At 32.7% G+C, this 22,333-nt stretch overlaps 2 protein-coding genes across 7 annotated transcripts; both read left to right on the forward strand.

Annotated features, from left to right (window-relative positions):
- Nucleotides 1-6,182: 6,182 nt before the first annotated feature.
- On the forward strand, nt 6,183-11,311 carry LOC108453979 (histone deacetylase 9). 2 transcript variants are annotated; one of them, XM_053019333.1, is made up of 14 exons: nt 6,183-6,511; nt 6,744-6,856; nt 6,960-7,077; nt 7,803-7,877; nt 7,957-8,176; nt 8,508-8,571; nt 9,273-9,365; nt 9,465-9,573; nt 9,658-9,707; nt 9,789-9,879; nt 10,240-10,310; nt 10,464-10,562; nt 10,663-10,733; nt 10,862-11,311. In XM_053019333.1, exons 1-14 carry the CDS (start codon nt 6,475-6,477, stop codon nt 10,890-10,892), a joined length of 1,242 nt encoding a protein of 413 aa, XP_052875293.1. In that variant the 5' UTR covers nt 6,183-6,474; the 3' UTR covers nt 10,893-11,311. The 2 variants fall into 2 exon arrangements, with proteins under 2 accessions (XP_052875293.1, XP_017607740.1); XM_017752251.2 differs by having other exon boundaries at nt 6,187-6,511; nt 10,663-10,729.
- A 5,243-nt stretch (nt 11,312-16,554) lies between these two features.
- LOC108457016 (cytochrome P450 734A1-like) lies at nt 16,555-19,153 on the forward strand. Of its 5 annotated transcripts, none has more exons than XR_008270838.1 (5): nt 16,555-16,802; nt 16,942-17,425; nt 17,644-17,716; nt 17,997-18,323; nt 18,912-19,153. XR_008270838.1 is itself a non-coding variant. In XM_053018963.1 (4 exons), the coding sequence occupies exons 2-4, from the start codon at nt 17,249-17,251 to the stop codon at nt 18,964-18,966; spliced, it is 477 nt and encodes a 158-aa protein (XP_052874923.1). In that variant the 5' UTR covers nt 16,567-16,802; nt 16,942-17,248; the 3' UTR covers nt 18,967-19,153. The 5 variants fall into 5 exon arrangements, 2 of the variants coding, with proteins under 2 accessions (XP_052874923.1, XP_017611299.1); XR_008270840.1 differs by having other exon boundaries at nt 16,972-17,425; XR_008270839.1 differs by having other exon boundaries at nt 16,556-16,802; nt 18,079-18,323.
- The last annotated feature ends 3,180 nt before the right edge of the window (nt 19,154-22,333 follow it).

Consider the following 22,333-nt stretch of genomic DNA (forward strand, 5'->3'; position numbering starts at 1 on the left):
TTTATTTACTTTACTTTTAATAATAATAATTTAATATATATTTTAACACATCAAAATATCAAATTTTTATGTTTATGCCGCCTCACTTAGGACAAATGGCATAATTGCCATTTTGGTCCTCTTCATTTTCTTTTAATCTACAATTTAACTTTCATCCTTTATTCAATTTAGTCCTTTTCTTAATTACTCTTAATTAAATTAAATTCACTTAATTAAACTCTAATTAACCACTCATTTTACTTCGTAAATATTTTTAATAAATATTTACGAATCCGTTTTTCAAAAATAGAGACCCAAAAATACACTTTTTCGGTAACGGTAAAATTCGGTCGTTACACAAAGAGAGAACCGAAACCCCGTAAGTTAAGGCACAATTCTTGATATTCCAAGGCGAAACATTACCTTATTTTGAAATTTTGTTTTTGAATAGTAGCGAATCGACATTTGAATGATGTATGTTATTTGTTTAGGTTAAAATAAAGCGATTTATTGGATAAATGTATTGGAGTTTAATTCATGAAGCAATGATATGAAATACGATATAATAATGCATGTGGACGATAATACATGAATAGCATCACGCAAATGTACTGACGATAATGTGAAAATACAAGCGAACATATTATGGTAGATACAATGACAATAATGATTCAACCTACATTATTTACACACTAACATTAGCAATCGAGGAATAATAAAAATATAGATAACAAATAAAAAAAACAGTATAAAGCGAATCAAAATAAATAAAGCATAAAAGCTATTTAAAATGATAATAAATAAGTTTAAAAATAAATAAAGTAAAAAATGAATTTTTCTAAAATCAATGATGCATAAAACAATTTAAAAAGGATGATATATATATAAATTTTAGAACAAATAATACACATATATGTACATAAGTGTAAAATGGATAATAAAACATATAATGAATAATAAATAGAATGTTTAAAATGAATAAATAGAATTTTGAAAGACATGTGTATTATTTATTTAAAGCTATTTAGTACTTTAAAATAAATTGTAACAATTTATAGTAATGTTTATGAATAATATTTTTACATAAGATAAAATGGTATAAATTATTCATAATTGATCAATAAAAATAATTTAAAAATATCATGTGGAAGACATACAAAATAAAGAAATGTGTAAAAAAATAAAGCAGTTTATGAACGTAAAAATAAAACAAATAACATACGTAGATATTTAAAAAGATTGATATGTAAAACTTGGAATAAACAACAATAAAAGCAGTTTTAAAAAAAAAACAAATGACAAATTTACAAGTATCATATAAAGTTTGAAGCTGAATAAAATATAACATCTAAATAAATTGTAAATAGGACATATAACAAAATATAATAAACAGTTTGAAATAAAAGGGGAAATGATTAAATTAAAATCAAAGTAAAAGAAAAGGTATAAATTATAATAATAGAAAAGTATCAGGGACCGGAATGAAACACGCGCCAAAGAGTGGGGGTTAACTGGGCAATTACCCCCGACCCCCTATGCGCAGCATTTCAATGCAGGATTTAAATGTAGTAAAACACAAATTTTCAGGCAAAATTTTAAAAAGGAAAAGGTGTGAATTAAACGCAGCGAAAACGTGGAGGGACTCGCCGCACAAAATTCCCAATGGATGCAAAACGCGCGGATCCTGGCCTATGGGGGTTGGGTCGAATCCGGGTAGCCATATACGACGTCGTTTTAGGGCCACTGAGACAGGCCCTAAAGCGGCGCGCGTTTGCAACTAATAAAGCAAAAATTTTTTAAAAAGAAAACCCTACTCAGCAGTCATGTTTCCCCTTTAAAAAAATTAAAAGTTCTCTCCCCCCTTTAGCCTCCTCCATGGCCGACCATGGATTCCTCAGTGGTCCTCCACGCCCACGCCACGAACGGCGACCGATACTGTGCGAGGCGGGCTCTTTCGACCCTCTTTTAAACGGGTTCGAGGACCGAACCTCCCCGACCTGCAGCGCCGCAAGAAAGGAGGGGCCCTTCGACTCCTTTCTTTCCATCACAACCAATGGCCAGACCCCAGGGATTCGGCGACCTTTGGATCGGCGAGAGAAATGCCGGAGCACACCCCAAATAGTAAATCGGAGGTATAATTGCCATTTTGGTCCTCTTCATTTTCTTTTAATCTACAATTTAACTTTCATCCTTTATTCAATTTAGTCCTTTTTCTTAATTACTCTTAATTAAATTAAATTCACTTAATTAAACTCTAATTAACCACTCATTTTACTTCGTAAATATTTTTAATAAATATTTACGAATCCGTTTTTCAAAAATAGAGACCCAAAAATACACTTTTTCGGTAACGGTAAAATTCGGGTCGTTACACAAAGAGAGAACCGAAACCCTGTAAGTTAAGGCACAATTCTTCGATATTCCAAGACGCGAAACATTACCTTATTTTGAAATTTTGTTTTTGAATAGTAGCGAATACGACATTTGAATGATGTATGTTATTTGTTTAGGTTAAAATAAAGCGATTTATTGGATAAATGTATTGGAGTTTAATTCATGAAGCAATGATATGAAATACGATATAATAATGCATGTGGACGATAATACATGAATAGCATCACGCAAATGTACGACGATAATGTGAAAATACAAGCGAACATATTATGGTAGATACAATGACAATAATGATTCAACCTACATTATTTACACACTAACATTAGCAATCGAGGAATAATAAAAATATAGATAACAAATAAAAAAAAACAAGATAAAGCGAATCAAAATAAATAAAGCATAAAAGCTATTTAAAATGATAATAAATAAGTTTAAAATAAATAAAGTAAAAAATGAATTTTTCTAAAATCAATGATGCATAAAACAATTTAAAAAGGATGATATATATATAAATTTTAGAACAAATAATACACATATATGTACATAAGTGTAAAATGGATAATAAAACATATAATGAATAATAAATAGAATGTTTAAAATGAATAAATAGAATTTTGAAAGACATGTGTATTATTTATTTAAAGCTATTTAGTACTTTAAAATAAATTGTAACAATTTATAGTAATGTTTATGAATAATATTTTTACATAAGATAAAATGGTATAAATTATTCATAATTGATCAATAAAAATAATTTAAAAATATCATGTGGAAGACATACAAAATAAAGAAATGTGTAAAAAAATAAGCAGTTTATGAACGTAAAAATAAAACAAATAACATACGTAGATATTTAAAAAGATTGATATGTAAAACTTGGAATAAACAACAATAAAACAGTTTTAAAAAAAAAACAAATGACAAATTTACAAGTATCATATAAAGTTTGAAGTGAATAAAATATAACATCTAAATAAATTGTAAATAGGACATATAACAAAATATAATAAACAGTTTGAAATAAAAGGGGGAAATGATTAAATTAAAATCAAAGTAAAAGAAAAGGTATAAATTATAATAATAGAAAAGTATCAGGGACCGGAATGAAACACGCGCCAAAGAGTGGGGGTTAACTGGGCAATTACCCCCGACCCCTATGCATGACATTTCAATGCAGGATTTAAATGTAGTAAAACACAAATTTTCAGGCAAAATTTTAAAAAGGAAAAGGTGTGAATTAAACGCAGCGAAAACGTGGAGGGACTCGCCGCACAAAATTCCCAATGGATGCAAAACGCGCGGATCCTGGCCTATGGGGGTTGGGTCGAATCCGGGTAGCCATATACGACGTCGTTTTAGGGCCACTGAGACAGGCCCTAAACGGCGCCGTTTTGCAACTAATACAAAAGCAAAAATTTTTTAAAAAGAAAACCCTACTCAGCAGTCATGTTTCCCCTTTAAAAAAATTAAAAGTTCTCTCCCCCCTTTAGCCTCCTCCATGGCCGACCATGGATTCTCGTGGTCCTCACGCCCACGCCCTGACGGCGACCGACATCTTGTCGAGGCGGGCTCTTTCGACCCTCTTTTAAAGCGGGTTCGAGGACCGAACCTCCCCGACCTGCAGCGCCGCAAGAAAGGAGGGGCCCTTCGACTCCTTTCTTTCCATCACAACCAATGGCCAGACCCCAGGGATTCGGCGACCTTTGGATCGGCGAGAGAAATGCCGGAGCACACCCCAAATAGTAAATCGGAGGTACCTTTTTTATTATTTTTTCCTTTTATTATTGTCTCATAAATAAAGAAATAAAAAACAAAATAAAATACAAAGATCGGAATTGAAACGCAAACAAAATATTCACCTTCGAAATTTCTATTCCTTTTGATTAATCTTGTTTTTGTGAGTGTCTGTAAAAAAACTTACAAAGGTGTATTTTGGCCTTTTAAAAGCCGATTCAAATGACTCTCTATTTCTATTTCCTTTGTCGTTTCTGCTTTTTTTTTTTGCTGCTTTTGTGGCATTTAATTTGTTATAGGTGTCAGACGGCCCTCAGAGGCGTGTGAAACGGCCATGACAGAGGCGTGGTGGCCGAGGGGAGGCCAACAGTTTGGCAGCAGCATGCTTGGGGGCTAGGGCTGCTGCTGTTTTCTCTTCTTTGCAAAGGGCTAGGGTTTAGTTTGTTTGGGCTGTTTTGGGCTAAAATTTGGGTAGTGGGTTTGGGTTAATTGATGTGTAATGGGTCTGGTTTTAATTTTGGGCTACACATGTTGTAAATGGACTTGAAATTTGGACTTTTAAATTATTTGGTGGGTTTATTTTGGTTTTATTAGTTTGGGCCAAAATTGGCTATTACATATACTTAACTCACGAATAACTTAATATAATGAGATTAATACAAATGAATGGAGAAACCTATATTTATAATTGAGTCCCCCCAAATCAACAATACAAATTGAGTTATATTGATGGTCAAGATTGGAGCTTATTTACAATTGAGAGTTCTAAGAAATTTAAACTCTATATAATCTTATTCCTTTATGATTTACCCTATTTACTTTGGTAACTCTAGTTTGGCTAGATTGTTTTTACCGAACCATCAAGGGTTTAAGTAAATGAGCTTCTTCATAGGTTTAATAAATCGAGCCAATTTATGTGAGTCAAATGAACCCTATTTAATAAGTTGACCCCTATGAGACGTTTTGTGCGCAACGGTCATACACAACCATCATCTAAATTAACAAAACATAAAAGTAAAAGGTTAAAAAAAATTCAAAAATTGAGTGAGTTAATAGAAAAAATATTAAAATCAACAACTTACTCAATGGGAATTGAGGTATAAATTTGTTGTGGTGTGGATTAAACTTTTAATATTTACTACCTGTGTATTAAACTTATTCACAATTGAATCCAGTAACCTTTCAAAATTTCCAACAAAGAAAAATAAGCACAATAATTTATACTTTAAGGCTGAATGGAAAGAGCATCTTCATTTAAAAGAAACGCAATGACAAAAAAAAAAAAAGTAAGCTTTTTAACACAAGATTGTTTCTATGTTTTTTTTGTTTTTTTTTAAAATTTCAAAATCAATTATAGTTTAATCCTTATGTATGTATTTCTATATACAATATCTGAATTACAAATGGTTTAATCCTTAAGTATAAAAATCCCAATAATAGTGCTAAAAATATATCGATATTTTTAAAATTGAATGGACTGTTAATGGGTGTTTATAAGAATAATGATTCAAACTTTCTTACAAGAATTTATGTGTATGTTCTTGGATGGGAAAAGAATGTTCGTTTAAAGTCGTTTTGTCCGCAAGCTATCCAAAATTCATCCATCACTATATTCTATTTTCCTTAATTATTTAATTAACATTGTTGTGTATATATATATATATATATATATATTTCATTCAATAACATATTACTTACATTTAATTTAGATTTTAAAAATATTATTATATTATTATAATATTTTTATAATTTTAATTTAAAAATTAATTAATTATTAATGCGACAATTCATATATATATTATGTCAACAAAGTTAACTAATATTAATTTTCTATCCAATTTAGAATAATTTAATAAATAAAAAAATATTAAAAAGAATTATTTGTTCTACTCCTCAATCCATACCGAATTTAAATAAAGATTATTTGACCTCAAGTTTGTGTAAATTTAAATTAAATAGTTTAAACATATATTTATCTAAGTTTAATCATAATATATAAAATATAATATTGGGATATTCTATTATTTTTTAAATAAACAAGACCAAACCCAATCTAAACCAGAAAAACTTTTTAAAACTGGATCATGGCTTGGCCCGGGCATGAAAACCTCTGGTCGAAACGACTCTAATACTAAAAACAGGGTAATGTTATTAAATGTGAGATTAACGTCATCGTTTACGCGAGCGTCTTGCATCCGATTCATTATGTAGTACACCTGAGAGGCACGCAATTATTTCTCCTCTTCTCTCCCTCTCTATCTCTGCAACTCTCCTCAGGAGCTTTAACAATGGCGGACTCTTTGTAGCCAAAGACTTCCAGTTTTCCTCTCTTCCGCTCTTCCTTTTCTTTTCTCATTAGTTGCCAAAATGCGTTCCAAGGAAAAAATATCCTACTTTTACGACGGTATCATCTTCTCCTTCTTCACTCTTCTTCCTCTCCTCTCATTTTCACAATTTATAACCCCCTTTTTTATTTTTCTCTATCTCTTTTGCTTTTAATTTGTTTATTTCAATTTAAAATCTTTATTTATAATCTCCTTGTTTTCCCTAAATCTTTGAAAACCCTAACTTTGGTCTCCCCCCCCCCCAACAATTTTTTTTTTTCCAAATTTAACTATTTTTCGGTTGTTTGGCAGGAGATGTAGGGAGCGTATACTTTGGACCTAATCATCCAATGAAACCTCACCGGCTTTGTATGACTCACCATTTGGTCCTTGCCTATGACCTCCATAAAAAGATGGAAATTTATGTCAGTTTCTCAAGTACTCCTAACTTTTTCTAATTTTACTGGCCTAAATTTCTTTCTCTTCTTTTTCTGACGATTTGTTCCCTTTGGTGAATGGTAAATGTAGCGTCCCCACAAGGCTTACCCCGTTGAACTCGCTCAGTTCCATTCAGCTGATTATGTCGAGTTTTTGCATCGAATTACGCCAGATACGCAGCATTTGTTCTCGAATGAATTGGCCAGATGTATGTGTAACATTTTCTTTTTCCTTTCTCGAATTAATATTATATATTGTGCTATCGAACTAGTTTATTCTTATTAATTCTCTCTAATTGTTAAACTAATGGGTTAAGCCTAGATTCAAGTTGATACACTGTAACTAATTGTATAGTTAGTTTAATGCTTGATCTAGTCTAAGTTTTGAAAAGAAGTTCTATGGACTGCCTTGTTCAATATTGATGGTTACAGAAGTTTTAAGAACATACTATTGGTGCAAGTGATAGCGATCATGTACTGTTTCTGGCAGTGATATGGTTTCATTTCTCATTTCAGTTCTCTCCATTTGACAGAGCTGTTTGCTTTTTTCATGCTTATATGCTGTAGTTTGACTTGGTTATATTATCTGGTTTCAATAATATTTCAGGCCAAATAATGTATAAGGACATGTTAGCAATAGTCCAAAGTATGAGTTAGTTAGCAGTTTTAGGCAGTAGTTAGTCATGTTAAAAGAAGGCACGTATTTGATGGTTAAGACATGTATGAACAGGGTTCAAAATTTTAACTTTCATCTCCCTCCTCTATTTTCTTATTCTTTCCCCTCTTAGAAATTCTCTATCAAAATTGTCATCTGCATTTTACCCGTTCCAATGAACATGCAAATATCATATGGAGAAAGGATTAGGTTATGCTTTTTCTGATGTATATGGGTTTGGAGTTTGATTTCCATCTTTTTCTATTTTCTTCTTCCCAGACAATCTTGGAGAAGACTGCCCTGTGTTTGAAAACTTGTTTGAATTTTGTCAAATTTATGCTGGTGGGACAATAGGTAAATTCTGATATGTTGGGCTGTTTCTCTTAATTTGATTTGTGCATTTTCAGTTGTAATTGATTGTCATGGCTGGCAGATGCTGCAAGAAGATTAAACAATCAGTTATGTGATATTGCAATAAATTGGGCTGGTGGTTTACATCATGCCAAGAAGTGTGAGGCATCTGGCTTTTGTTACATCAATGACTTGGTTTTGGGAATCTTGGAGCTTCTGAAGTATCATGCCCGTGTTTTGTATATTGATATCGATGTACATCATGGTGATGGGGTTGAAGAAGCCTTTTATTTCACTGACAGGTAGTTTGCTTTTGTTATTGGATTGTGAATTTAGCATAGGAGCTGGATTAGACATCATTTCAAAAGTTTGAAGCTCAGAAAAGGAGGCAAAAATGCTGCTTTTTGGGTGATTTACTGTTAGAAGAATTATCCACTTGGGGGGGGGGGGGGTTATGTTCATATAACCATTTGTAAGGTTTAAAATTAGATCAGCTTTACTTATTTTATGATACCAGTAAGAGGCTTAGCATCTTCATGCATCTCTGAAATGCCATTTCAAATGTTGCACTTTTAAAAATTAAGGTTGATAAATGCAGTCTCTAATCAACTTGTTGAAATTCTATTATGACAGGGTGATGACTGTTAGTTTTCACAAGTTTGGCGATATGTTCTTTCCTGGAACTGGTGATGTGAAGGTTATTCTCAATTCTTTGCTTTTTATTGCTGTTAAATGTTTTAGCAGTAACAGTAGGTAACTTGTTTTTTTTTTTTTTTTTTTGGTGTCACTGGTAAATTTTATTGTTAATATATTTGTTCACAAGCTTCATCTTATAGTTGCTTTGACTACATTGTTTAACAGCTGAGTATGTTGATTTTTCCAACTCTGATTCTTGTTTTAAGTTTTTCACTTTTTAAGTGTTTTAACTGTTCTCAATGCATTATATATATCCCCTGCTAATAGGATGCGGCACTCTGGCATTATTAGTCTTCATAAACCGGTTTGTTGCTTATTGAAGCTTTTAAATTACAGCTTTTTCTAAGTACAATGTCTCAAGAAGCAAATTACCCATGATATTGTTTTACATATGCTCTTATTTAGGAGCTATACTTGTTGATGGTGCTAGTCTTTCTTTCATGCTTTTTCTTTTTGAATTTAGGGGAGAACATTTCCTAGCATATAAACTTTTCAAGTTAAACTTATTTATTGGAGAAAGAGAACTAGTGTAGTTGCGTCCTTCCTGTTATTTTACCTATTTGATTTCAATTTTGTATAATCAAGAAATTTATTATCTACATCACTTCTAACATCTTTTTCTCTGGATAGTTTTTATCAAGAAATGCTAGTATTACACCAAATTGATATTGGAATGAACTACTGATACAAGTTGTATTGAAGGACATAGGAGAAAGAGAAGGAAAGTATTACGCCATAAATGTCCCACTCAAAGATGGAATTGATGACACTAGCTTCACTAGATTGTTTAAGATAGTAAGTACTCGAAATAAAAACATATAATAGAAAGGTAATTGCTTTTTCTATACCGCTGTATCATTTAAATCATTATGTGCAAATACAAACTTTTTGTAGATTATTTCCAAGGTTGTTGAAATGTATCGACCAGGTGCAATAGTTCTTCAATGTGGAGCAGATTCTCTTGCTGGGGATCGCTTGGGCTGTTTCAATCTCTCAATTGATGGTACTCAAATTGACTTGTAAAGTAAGGACTGTTTTTCCCCCTTAAATTGTTGATGAATGTTGGAGCTGTTGATGTTATTTGCAGGACATGCTGAATGTGTTAAAATTGTGAAGAAATTCAACCTACCTTTACTGGTATGTTGTTTGTTTGACTACCTTTTAACTGCTGTAAATAATTTGTATTTAAAGTAAACAGAGGAATCGTTTGTCCTACAGGTTACCGGAGGCGGAGGATATACTAAAGAAAATGTTGCACGTTGCTGGACTGTTGAAACAGGAGTTCTTTTAGATACAGAACTTCCTAATGGTATGCTAAGACTATCCTCACTTATTTTCTTGACATGCTATCATGAAATTGGTATTTTTCCCATTCAACTTGTCGTTAGAATTGGGTTAGCTAAATTATTTTTTTAAAGTATCTAAACATATATGTTAAACTCATTGATTACCTCTGCTGATATCCTAGGATGTTTTTCGTTATGTGAATGTTATGTTGATTGCTGCATCTGTATATCTGCTTGATATTGAAATAAGCTGGTTGATAGATTTTAAAGGTCTTTGGTTCGTTCTTCACTGTGTGTGGGTATGTTTTCGATAGACAGCTGCTGTTAACATGTTCCACTGGTTGGAAGATTGAGAAACTTACTTAAAAGTTTGACTTGTGCAGAAATCCCAGAAAATGAGTATATCAAATATTTTGCACCAGATTGCTTGTTGAATATTCCAAATGGGCACATAGTACGTTATTTTGCACAATTGAAGTTCATTCAAGGACTTATTTCGTCAATTGATTGGCGGCTGATATGGTCTCGATATAGTTAGTATCGTGCCACAATGATGTTAAAGAAGACAGAACCCTCATAAGCTTTCGTGTTTCGGTTGATTATGCAGGAGAATTTGAATAGCAAGTCATATCTTAGTACGATCAAGATGCAAGTGCTGGAAAACCTTCGTAGCATCCAACATGCTCCAGGTGTACAGATGCAGGAGGTGAATAGCAAACAACTAGTTTCCAATTAAATCTGAATCTGGACAAGCCAGACTACTTGTCAAAATATCGGTGGTCTAATGGCTATTATCTGTGTTGCAGGTTCCACCTGATTTTTATATTCCTGATTTTGATGAAGATGAGCATAATCCTGATGAGCGCATGGATCGTAAGTAAATAACGTGTAGCCTAGAGCTGTGGCATCATGCTGTGCCTTCAAGCACACTTGTTGCCATTTGGTTTCTGGTGAAATCTTTTTCTTTCTGCATCTAATACACCTCCTTTGCATTTTTCTTTACAGAGCACACCCAAGACAAGCAAATCCAGCGTGATGATGAATATTACGATGGTGACAACGATAATGATCATAACATGGACATGTGAAGTTACTCTTAGCATTTTTTTGTTAGGTATTAACTTGTATTTTGTAGGATCTGCCTGAATCCAAATTTGGCTGACACCTCATCAAAGAAAAAATTGTGGAAGGAACCACACTATAAATTGTTCATATGTTGGTTTCAAAAATGATTTTGGTTTTATGTAGTGTTTCACCACAAGCTCTGAAGGATTTGATGAAATAGGATGTTTAGCATTTTTTTATGCTCTGCAAGTTTAAATTCTAGCCTTGTCTTCAAGGGGTAGCCCGCTGATGAACATATTGCCTTTAGCTGGTATGTTATTGTTAGTACCTAAGGCTTACACTTCCTATTTGTACATGGATATCATGTAATGTATTTTTTTTTTCTTCAAAGCTTCTAGTTACAAAGCCAATTTGCTGGGATATTGCTTGTTTTCTGGAGAAATCTAGTTACAAAGCCATTGAGATGTTGAATGAACTGTAGAAACATGTTTTCCATATCCTTGCAGAAGCAGGTCATTGTCTATACAGAAGTTATGATTCATGAATGCATTTCAATATCAGTTAATTGCAGTGTTTTTCATGATGAGTTTTTCTTTCATCAAACCGCATGGGGTCAGTTGCAAGGCTTTAATTACAACATATTCTTCTATACATAAAGGCCTCAGATGAAAGACTATTGTTTTCATATTTCCTCCTCAAAACACCCATGTCCGTCCCAAGCTACAAATTCCAAGACTTAAAACAGGGGATCCAGATCAGTGTTAATACCATAAACACTGATCTAGGTAATCTCCATGATTCATTTCTTCATCAAGGTCATGAAGATAAAGATGAAGAGCTTATCAGGGTTGTATTGAGGCAAAACCCTTTGGGACATTTATCATCATCAGCATGTTCCGATGGCGAAGTGATTGAGAAAACATTTTCAATGAGAGCTGATTTGGAGGATGAGAAACAACGTTCATCATCATCATCATCATCATCAGGGATTGGGAAGGCCATGAAGAGAGCCTTTTCAAAGATAGCCTCATCAGCTTCTGCAGCCAACGATGTTGTTTATTGCAGAATAGATCATCAATATGACACAGTTCCAGTTGCAGACGATGAAAATACAATCATGGTGGCCCATTCAACAAAGGAGTCTGATAATATGGGAAACAAGATCAATGAAGCTTGTAGGCGCTTCTTTGGTTTTTAGCATTATTCGTTATTCAATAATATTATTGTCATCCTACCTACTATATAGTACTATTCTTCCCTTGCATGGTAAATAGCTAAGATGATCCCTTGTTCTTATTATCACAATTAATCAATACTACGTATGCATGGCATTACAAATATTTTTTATTTTATTTTTCAGAGACAATTATGAACATTATGTATTCATGTGTGATTTGATGATAGATCTCAAGTGAAATCCATTACAACTTTTGGCTAAAACTAACTAGGGTTCTCTTTATAATTAGTCCAAAATTTTTATTCCTTTCTCATCTCTGTTCGGCACCCTGCTTTTGCTTTTGTTTTTCATCTCTTTTCACACGATGGAAACACCTACGGAGGTTGGACAATATGTGCAACATCATCAAACTATGTAGGAAAAAAGTTACTCAACATACAGAAAGCAAATAATGTTGTAAAATGAAAAAATAAAAACACTAACCTGAAAGTAGTGGAGCAACCGTGGCAGGAGTAAACACTAACCTGTAAAGAGTTGGCTCAATACTTGCTTTTTTTTACTCTGATGCTGGCTATGCCATCGTATAGATGAAAGATATAAAATAATTTGCATCTGAGATTTGACTTAACCGAAAATAATAATTTACCTCGTTTAGTTAATCTGAAGAATGAGACATAAATATAACTCACTTCTGGCGCTGAGAAAAGACCACCCAAGGTGGAACAATTTTTCTTCTATCCTGCACTCTCATCCTTGCCTACATAATGTAAGGTTATGAATACATGAGATATGTAATAACGGTAGTCGGGTAATCAAAAAGTGTATTTTTGGGTCTCTATTTTCGTAAAATAGACTTGTAAATATTTATTAAAAATATTTATGAGGTTAGTTGTGTGGTTAATTAGGTTTTGGTTAGGTGAATTAACTTGAATTAAGATTAATTATGTATAAGAACTAAATTGAATAAAGGGTAAAAATTTAATTATAGATTAAAGAAAAAGTGAAGGGACTAAATTAGTAAATAAACCATATGTAAACTTGAATAGTAAAAAATATATACAAGTGTATGGTAATTGTAAAATATATGTGTAATAAATACATACATATATTTGTAATACATATATATATATTTACTTATTATTTAAGAAAATAATATTTTATTATTATTATTATTATATTATTTTACTATTATAATTAAATGAGTAAAACAAATAAAATAAAGAAAATAAAGAAAGAGTAGAACAGAGAAGTGAAACAAAACAGAGGAAAGAAAAAGGGAAAGACAAAGAAAAGGAAAATTAGGGTTTTTAAGGTTCCAAGCTTAAGTGGTAAGTTAATTTAGCTCATTTTTTTGTAATTTTTTAGTTTTTGGAATCTAGGACAAAATATTTCTTGATTTATGTTGAAATTTTAAAAGTTAGTAAATGTTTAGAAGTTGTTCATGTTGAATAAATTGAAGAATTAGAGATTAAATTGATAGAATTTTAAGTTAGAATAGAAATATGGATTGAATTGTAAATTAAATTATAAGTTTTGAGTAATAGGGGCTAAATTGAGAGAATTTTGAAATTAGGGTTTTTTGGTGAAAATTAAGGAGTTGAAATTAGATTGAAGTGGAAATTGAATTGATATATGGAATTAGTTTTATAAGAAAAAGAGTTAGTTTTGATTTAAGGACTAAATTGGAATTTAGGTAAAAGTTGTGTATAAATTGAAATATTCAATGTTAAATTGTGTTGTATTGATGATTTTCAATTATTTTAATTCGTAGCAAACGTTGAGCCGAAGACCTCGGCTAGTAAAGGAAAAGACAAAGTCAATGAGGATTAGCTCGGAAATTACTGTTTGTATTTCTATAATCCGAATCTAATAATTATTTATTGTATTTATTATTTAATATACATGGTAAGTGAAACTAAGGTGAGTATTGGTATTGTTGATATTGAATTGAATGTAAGTGAATTTGTGATTAATGTGAATGTGGATATTGGGTATTGATTGTATTGAAATATGAAAATTGAATTGAATTAAGTTGAATTGAATTATCAATCTATGTGATTATTTGAATTGAAATATGTATTGATTGGAAATCGAAAAATGATTTGGAAACCCTATTAACTGTATCGGGCTGCATCGGATATATTTGGCATGCCATAGGATTGGAAGTGTTCAGGGATACTTCGATAACGAGTCGATGAGACACTGGGTGTCATATTATTACTTTGGATAAATTCAATGAGGTACCGGGTGCCAACTTACTTCGGCAAGGTCGATGAGACACTGAGTGTCAACTTATTACTTCAAATTATCCAATGAGGCATTGGGTGCCATACTGGTGTGTTTTAGTTGGATCCGTGTATCCGCCAAAGTCGAGTCTTGTTAATAGGGGTAAATAAATAAATTGGTAATAAGATTGATATTGAATGACAATGAATGTGAATTTGAAATTGGATATTAATTTGGATTGTACAATAGTGATACATGGACTAAGAGTTCATGAAAAGAGTATTGTTATTCCCAATTGATATGTGAATCAAAGTGAGAAAGCAATTGATGAGAAATGAAAGCAATAATAGATGAATAGATTTATTGATTAGTTAATGTTTATCTATGATTAAAGTGTATATTTTATACAATGTTATTTATTTAAAGTATTCGGATTATAGAAATACTACTGAGTTTATACTTAGCGTACGATTTATTTTCTATGCGCAGGTTAGGTTAAAGTTCGAACGTTGAATCAGCATCCAAGGCCGATCCCGAACCCATTGTGGTGAAGTACATTTCTTTTTGGTAAGTAGCATGTACCTAGGATGTTATGTTTGTTATTTTGAAAAATGATTATAAATGATGTTGTATTATGATAATGGTTGGCTTTATATACATAAATATAAGTCAAGTGTTTGTTAAGGTGACAAAATGACATATTTTGGTTAAAGTATGAATGAATTTGTTATATGCAAATTTAGATTGATTTGGATAAAACATATGAAAAGTTTATGAATGAACATTAGTTAGCTTAATTAAGTTGATTATTTGGCATGATTTGGATGTATTTAATTGTGTTTTGAATTGATTGAATAATTGGTTGTTGAATTGCTTAGGTTTAAGTTTGCAGGGTTGGTAAAATTTGAGGTTGAAGGCTTATTTTGAGTCCACACGGCTTGGCACAGGGGCGTGTGACCAGACTGTGTGAGACACACGGCTTACACATGGGCATGTGGATAGGCTGTGCGTCCCCTGCAATTTAATTTTTTTCAAAACAGAATGCTCAGGTTTTGCCACATGGGCAGAGACACGGGCACTACAGGAAAATAGGGCTTTAGCGGCGTTTTTGGCAAAGCGCCGCTAAAAATAGAGCAATAGCGGCGTTTTTGGCAAAGCGCCGCTAAAAAACAGAGCAATAGCGGCGTTATTGGAAAAGCGCCGCTAAAAGACAGAGCAATAGCGGCGTTTTTGGAAAAGCACCGCTAAAAGACAGAGCAATAGCGGCGTTTTTGGCAAAGCGCCGCTAAAAGACAGAGCAATAGCGGCGTTTTTGGCAAAGTGCCGTTAAAAGACAGAGCAATAGCGGCGTTTTTGGTAAAACGCCGCTAAAAGTCATATAACCCCTAAAACTTTAAACCCTCAAAAAAGTCATAGACACTAGTCTATATAACCCTTAAAACCCTAAACCCCTAAACCCAAAAAACCCCTAAACATTAATCTATAACCCTTAAAACCCTAAATCCTAAAAAACATCATATGGATGTTGATGTGTATATACATAGATATTAATGTAAAAGCTTATGTTCATAATAAATTACGGAAGCAATACTTAATATTGATTAAATTTATTTTTGGATTTAGGGTTTAATATTTAAGATTTAAGGTCTATGATTTAAGGTTTTATGATTTAAAGTTTAATGGCCATGGATAGTATCTTAATCTCAAGTGAATCATATTCAATTAAATCCTAAACCCTATAATTAATATATATTTAGGGGCATAAGTAGGGGTTGAAAGGGTCTTTGCCCTTCTAAAATGAAAAAATTTCCATTTCGATTTTTGAAATTTTTAAAATTTTAAAAGTAAAATTGCACTTCATCCCTTTAAATAATGGAAATTTTTGATTTAATTGTTTCAAAATTATAAAAATATATGCTAAACTTTAATCGTTTGAAGTTTAGATGATAGGGGGTAAGGGTTAAAGGTTAAGGGGTAAAAGTTTAGGGTTCATGTTTTATGACTTAAGGTTAAGGGTTAATGGTTTAGATATTAATACTTTTATTTTCAAAAATATTTAATCTAAACCATTTGATATATTTAAATATTATATTTAAAAAATGATAAGTAAATAAAAATATTGATAATAAATAAAAATAAAATATAAAAATACAAATATATAAAATAGAAATTAGTGGCGTTTTTTAATAAAAACGCCACAAACAATCATTTTACTTTAAAAAATGGCGCCTTTTTATTTCCAAATTCCCCCTCCCTTCGAAACCCTAAATTTCTCCCCTAAAATTGGTATCCTCAAAACTCTCTTTTCACACACGCCGTTTTCATCGGTTTACCTTGGAACCCATACGATCCCTTCCCCTTTCCCTGTCTCTTTCCCTTTCCCTTTGGCTTTGAAAAAATTCAATTCTTATATTCATTATTCTGTTCTTAATTTCGGTTTTGATCTACTTGCAAGAAAGAATCAAGAGTATTTTTCAGGTACTTACTTGGAGTTTTTTGGCTCACAAATGGTGAAAAACCACTAGTTTACGTGTAGATTCTATTTCTTTTTTAGATTCAAATAATATTGAAATTAATATCTACTGCAAATTTGGAACCGATGTTGACTTTAACCAAGGTTTTGACGATGATGATGGTGATGGTGAAGCGGCGGTGAATCAGTACGTAGCGGATTTATCGGTGGGCAGTCCGTTGAGTATGGACAAGCCTTTCTGGGAACTACACCTCTTAAAGGCGCACAATTGTGTCGTTTTCAGGATTCATCATGCTTTAGGGGATGGGTTTTCGTTGATGTCCATGTTGATGGCTGGAAGCGGGAAGGTAGATGTTCCCGCGGCGGTTCCTCCCATTAAGACTGAGGGAATTAAGAGCGGGAAAAGAAGGGACAGGTTCTGGTTGTTAAGTCTTCTCTGGGGGGTTTTAAGATGGTCCGTTACACTTTGGTGTTTGTGCTGGAGTTTGTGGTGAGGAGCTTGTTTGTGTGCGACCGGAAAACAGTGATATCAGGCGGAGATGGCGTCGAACTCTGGCCGAGGAAATTGGCCACCGCTAAGTTCTTACTTGAAGACATGAAGGAGGTTAAAAGGGCTATTCCAAATACAGTAAGTAACTAGAATACGAATATCTGTTCCATAGCTATCGGTACCGGTAATGCCACCAGTTCCCTAGTCATCCGGTTTTGATTAAACAGATTATATATTTTTAAAATTTTTAATTAAAACTTTTGATTCTCGATCCAATCAATTAACTAAAATTTACCTTTTGTATTTCAAGTTCATGTATAAATGTTGGAATTTTTTGACCTTAAGCAAATTTGCAGACCATTAATGATGTTCTGCTTGCAATGGTGTCATCTGGGCTATCAAGATACTTAGAGCACCGAACACCAGACGGTAATCTTACTTCATAAACATTAATCAAACCAGGCAATAAATAATGATTTTTCGAATTATGCTTCTTTTATTGTTAGTCATTATTCTATTTCAATAAGCATTGCTTTTGTCTAGGTACGAGCATTGCATAGAATACACTATCTGTATCAGGCTTTTAGAAGTTTCAAACTGTTCCTTCTGTGATGCTTTTTTGAAACCCTATGACTCAAGATAAGAAACCTATTTTTTCCTGCATATTTAGGGTGCTATGGTAAATCATGTTTATTGATTTTTCTTGTAGGTTCAGAGTGATCATCATGAGGTTGTTGCTGATTTGGTACAGACAGGTTTTCTCTAAAGAATTATTGTTTTTATGATTGTAGCTACTGGTGCCGATGGTAGTACAAAGTGTGAGTGAAATGGTAGAGAAATGGGGGAGGAGCAGATCCGGGGAGATTGAAATTGAAGTTTGCGAATGGTTTCAGAGACTTACGGAAGATGTGATAATGCGTACAGTGTTTGGGAGCTGGTATGAAGATGATGATGGGAAAGCCATTTTTCGTTTACAAGCACAACAAATGGTGCTTGCTACTCAGGCTTTGCGAATTGTTTCCTTACCTGCCAATAGGTAATAAAAATCATACTCCTTTTTGTTCAGCACCTGTTCTCTTTTCCACAACTCTAATTATGGAGTACTACTAAATGTATAAATCTAGTATCATGTAACGTAGGTTTCATCATTTAATAGCATTACCTTAATGTCGGGCAGTCCAACACTGCTTATCTATAGGGAACCATATAATTTGGTTTTTAGTTCAGAAATCATGGTATCCATGTAATATTTGTCTGCTTATAGTTCATGTGGTACCAATTCTGATAGTTGTAAGAATATGATATTTGTTTCATTGTTTCTGATACAACTGATCCACAAATTTGCTCCGATATATAGTGGCAGAGAATTATAAAGCATATATCATGATGATGATATTGAAGAGAAGGTTCATTTTTGTACGTTAAGCCTATAGCAATTGACCAAGATATTTGATCCTTATATGATCTTGGTGTGAGGCATTGTATGCATATAAAGTTCAGTTCTGAGTTTCTTTTTATCTTCTCAATCATTTGGTTAATCGGATTTTAATCATGAAATATATTTGTTTTCTTGGTTTATTCAATGTTGTTATGCTGAGTGCTTAGTTTCTGTTGTGTTTTATAGGTCCTTCTCTGGAAAAGGATTGCGTTTTTTGTTGAGTTCAGATCAACAGGACTGAATCAGATTTGAAGTTCTAAATATTTTGAAGCATGTAACCTTTGGTGACAACAGCGTGCAGTCCTTGCATCTGGCTTAGAAATTGTAATACTTTGTGTGTCTGTGTGTGTGTGTGTTTTTTATGTATTAAATTACATATTGAATCAGTGTTTATCTATTAAATTTAATTTATTAATTTTTATATTTAATTTTGAAGTTTAAATTTTAATGGAAAATTTAATTTAATTAATATTTTTATTTATCCTTTAAAGTATATAGTTTAAAGTTCAAATTTCAAAAATTAAACATAATATAATATTTAACATAAAAATAAATATTATTTAATTAAAATAAAATAATTTTTTAAAGTTCATGATTTTTAGCTTTGTGAGAAAAGCGCCGCTAAAGGTCATGGTCTTTAATAGCGTTTGTAAAAAAAGTGCCGCTAAAAGTCATGGTTTTTAGCGGCGTTTTTAGGAAAGCGCTGCTAAAGGTCATGGTCTTTAGCGGCGTTTGTAAAAAAAGCGCCGCTAAAAGTCATGGTTTTTAGCGGTATTTTTTTAAATAAACGCCACAAATTTTTCGGCGCTTGCTATAGCGGCGCTTAAAAACGTAGCTAAAGGCAAAAAAAAACGCTGCTAAAAGTCTGTTCTCCTGTAGTGGGGCATGTGTCTTAGCCGTGTAAGGAACATGGCCTAGTACACAGGCATGTGTCCTGGTCGTGGGAAAACTGCACCTAATTTTCGAAAAATAAATTGACCACACTGTCTAACACATAGACATGTGGCTTGGCCATGTGAGGTAAGTCAGGGAGTTACACGGGGTAGGATACTGCCTGAAGCACAGGCATGTCATAGGGTCACACGAGCGTGTCCCTTGACCACATGGGAGTGTGAGCTCTGCACTTAGGAAAAATTTTGAAATTTCGCGAAAAATTTTCTGAGTTTCCAATTGAGTCCCGATTTGATTTTAACATGTATGCTTATTGAATTGTGAAATGTTTGTATTTATTCTGAAATGTTAGGTAATGCTCCGTAACCCTGTTCCGACGACGGATAAGGGTTAGGGTGTTACAAGAGAAGTCTTCTTCACTTTGCTTGCCGGATTTTCTACAACCAAAACTTTCCATTTATCCTTCATACCAGTAGAGCTCAAATGCACATTCTCTTTTTTCTTTTGTTTTTCTTTTTCTTTTGTTTGAGTTTGAAAGTTGTAATATCCCGAATTAGGGCCTAATTGGAATAGTGGTTTTGAGACCACAAATTCGCGATAGAAATAATTATTTTATAATTTTTTTTGAGGTCTATGATATGATTGCATGATTGTGTGAAAATTTCGTGACAAAATTCTATGCATAAAGTGCTTACGTTGAGATTAGGGACTAAATCGAGTAATTTGCAAAACTTGCATTCTAGAAGTTTTTAGTATGAAGTTGCTTTGGAATATTAATGAGGAGGTCTTAAATAGCAATTTGACCAATTTCTAAGTTTATGGACAAAAATTTGGACATGGATGGAATTTTTGAAAGTTTAGTAAGGAAGGGTATTTTGGTCATTTTGATATTAAATGAAATAAAATGGGAAAAATAACACAAAAATGGTCATCTTCTCCATAAGTTGCTGCAAAATTTTTCTCTCCACCATAGCTAGGGTTTCTTCAACTTTCAAGCTTCATAGTAAGTGATTTCAAGCCCCGTTTTTAATGATTTTTATGTTTTTGAAATTCCGGTAGCTCAATTTAGCTTATGCTAGCAATAATTCAACCTAGGGTTCATAATTGGAAAAATACCCATAGGTAAAATTTGTGTATTTTGGTGTTTTATGATAGAATATGAGGTTTTAAATTATGTTAAACAACTTGTGCTACTCGGTTTTAAGTGAAAACGAGTAAAAGGGCTTAATCGGTAAAAATACCTAATAGTCATAAGTACATGTTAAAGTGAGAATTTGATGTTGCCATAGAAGGGAAAAATAATCAGCATGTCATAAAACATAAGAAAATAGGATGAAGTTTAATTCCCGAGCCTAGGGGAAAAAGTGTAATTATGTAAAAGTTTAGGGGCAAAATTGTAATTTTCCAAAATATGATTTTGGGTTGATTTGAATAATATCAGTCCTAATTAGGCTATATTTGAAATGATAGAGTAAGGAAAATCAAAATTCGGGCTAAAATCGGCAAAATACCAAGTTGTGGACAAAATGGTAAAAATGACCATTTTCGCATACGAGGTAAGTTTAGGTGTAAATGTAGTAACATAATTGTCATTTTAAGTAATTTAATGTTATTTATATGATATGATGATTAATATCATGAAATATTATGCTTTGTGGTTATTATTGAGTAATGTGCAAACTATGTGTGCTACTTGTTAAATATGAATTGCTTTATTATTCCGAAGAGTTCAACGGGGAAATCGATTAAGTAAAAATACATGTTAACATGATTATATGATCAATAAGTGCAGGCTACTATGCGTACTCAATGACTTCGATCACGTGTGTAGTACTAAGTGCAGGCTACTACGTGTACCGGATAATTGGTCACGTGTGTAGTACTAAGTGTAGGCTACTACGTGTACCGGATAATTGGTCACGTGTGTAGTATTAAGTGCAGGCTACTACGTGTACCGAATAATTGGTCGCATGTGTAGTACTAAGTGCAGACTACTATGCGTACTAGATAGCTTGGTTACAAATGTGGCACTTATGTGCATGAAATCCGTGTATTTGAATCATATTCCGATGTGTTCAACGGGTAAATCTTAAGTGGATAAGGTGAGTACCTAAAACGAATGTGACGTGTTGGTAAGTGTGGTGAATGAGAAATATGATACGAATGCTTTGGTGATATTATGCAAATGTGGACTTCGTATTATTGCATGGTTATGTTACTTGCTATTTACATGTGAACTTACTAAGCATTTATGCTTACTCCCTCCCTTCCATTCCTTGTAGTTTTGACAAGCCGGCTTGGAGATCAGGACGGTCGGAAGCACGCTCACACTATCAACGGACCATCTCGGTATAGTGGCTTGCATATTTTGGGAATATGGCATGTATAGCATTATAATCTTTTTGTGTATAGAATCTTATGATATGGTGAATGAGTGATGTGGAAATGCTTGTTGATGATTAGCTATTGGAATGGCTAATCAAAATTTATATTTAGTGTTATGTATACTTAATGTATTACCTACTCCATGGAAAACCATAAAATGGTGAAATTGGCTATAAAACAGTGTCATACAACAGCAGTGACGTGAATTTGAAAAATCAATAAAAATAGAATTAAATGATGAATAAGTTATGGAATCGAAGTTTGATGAGTCTATTTTCATATGGAAGAAACGAAACAGGTAAATGAGTTATATTTTATGAGATATTTAAATT

The sequence above is a fragment of the Gossypium arboreum genome, chromosome 9 (genome assembly GCF_025698485.1).
Source record: "Gossypium arboreum isolate Shixiya-1 chromosome 9, ASM2569848v2, whole genome shotgun sequence".
NCBI lineage: Eukaryota > Viridiplantae > Streptophyta > Magnoliopsida > Malvales > Malvaceae > Gossypium > Gossypium arboreum.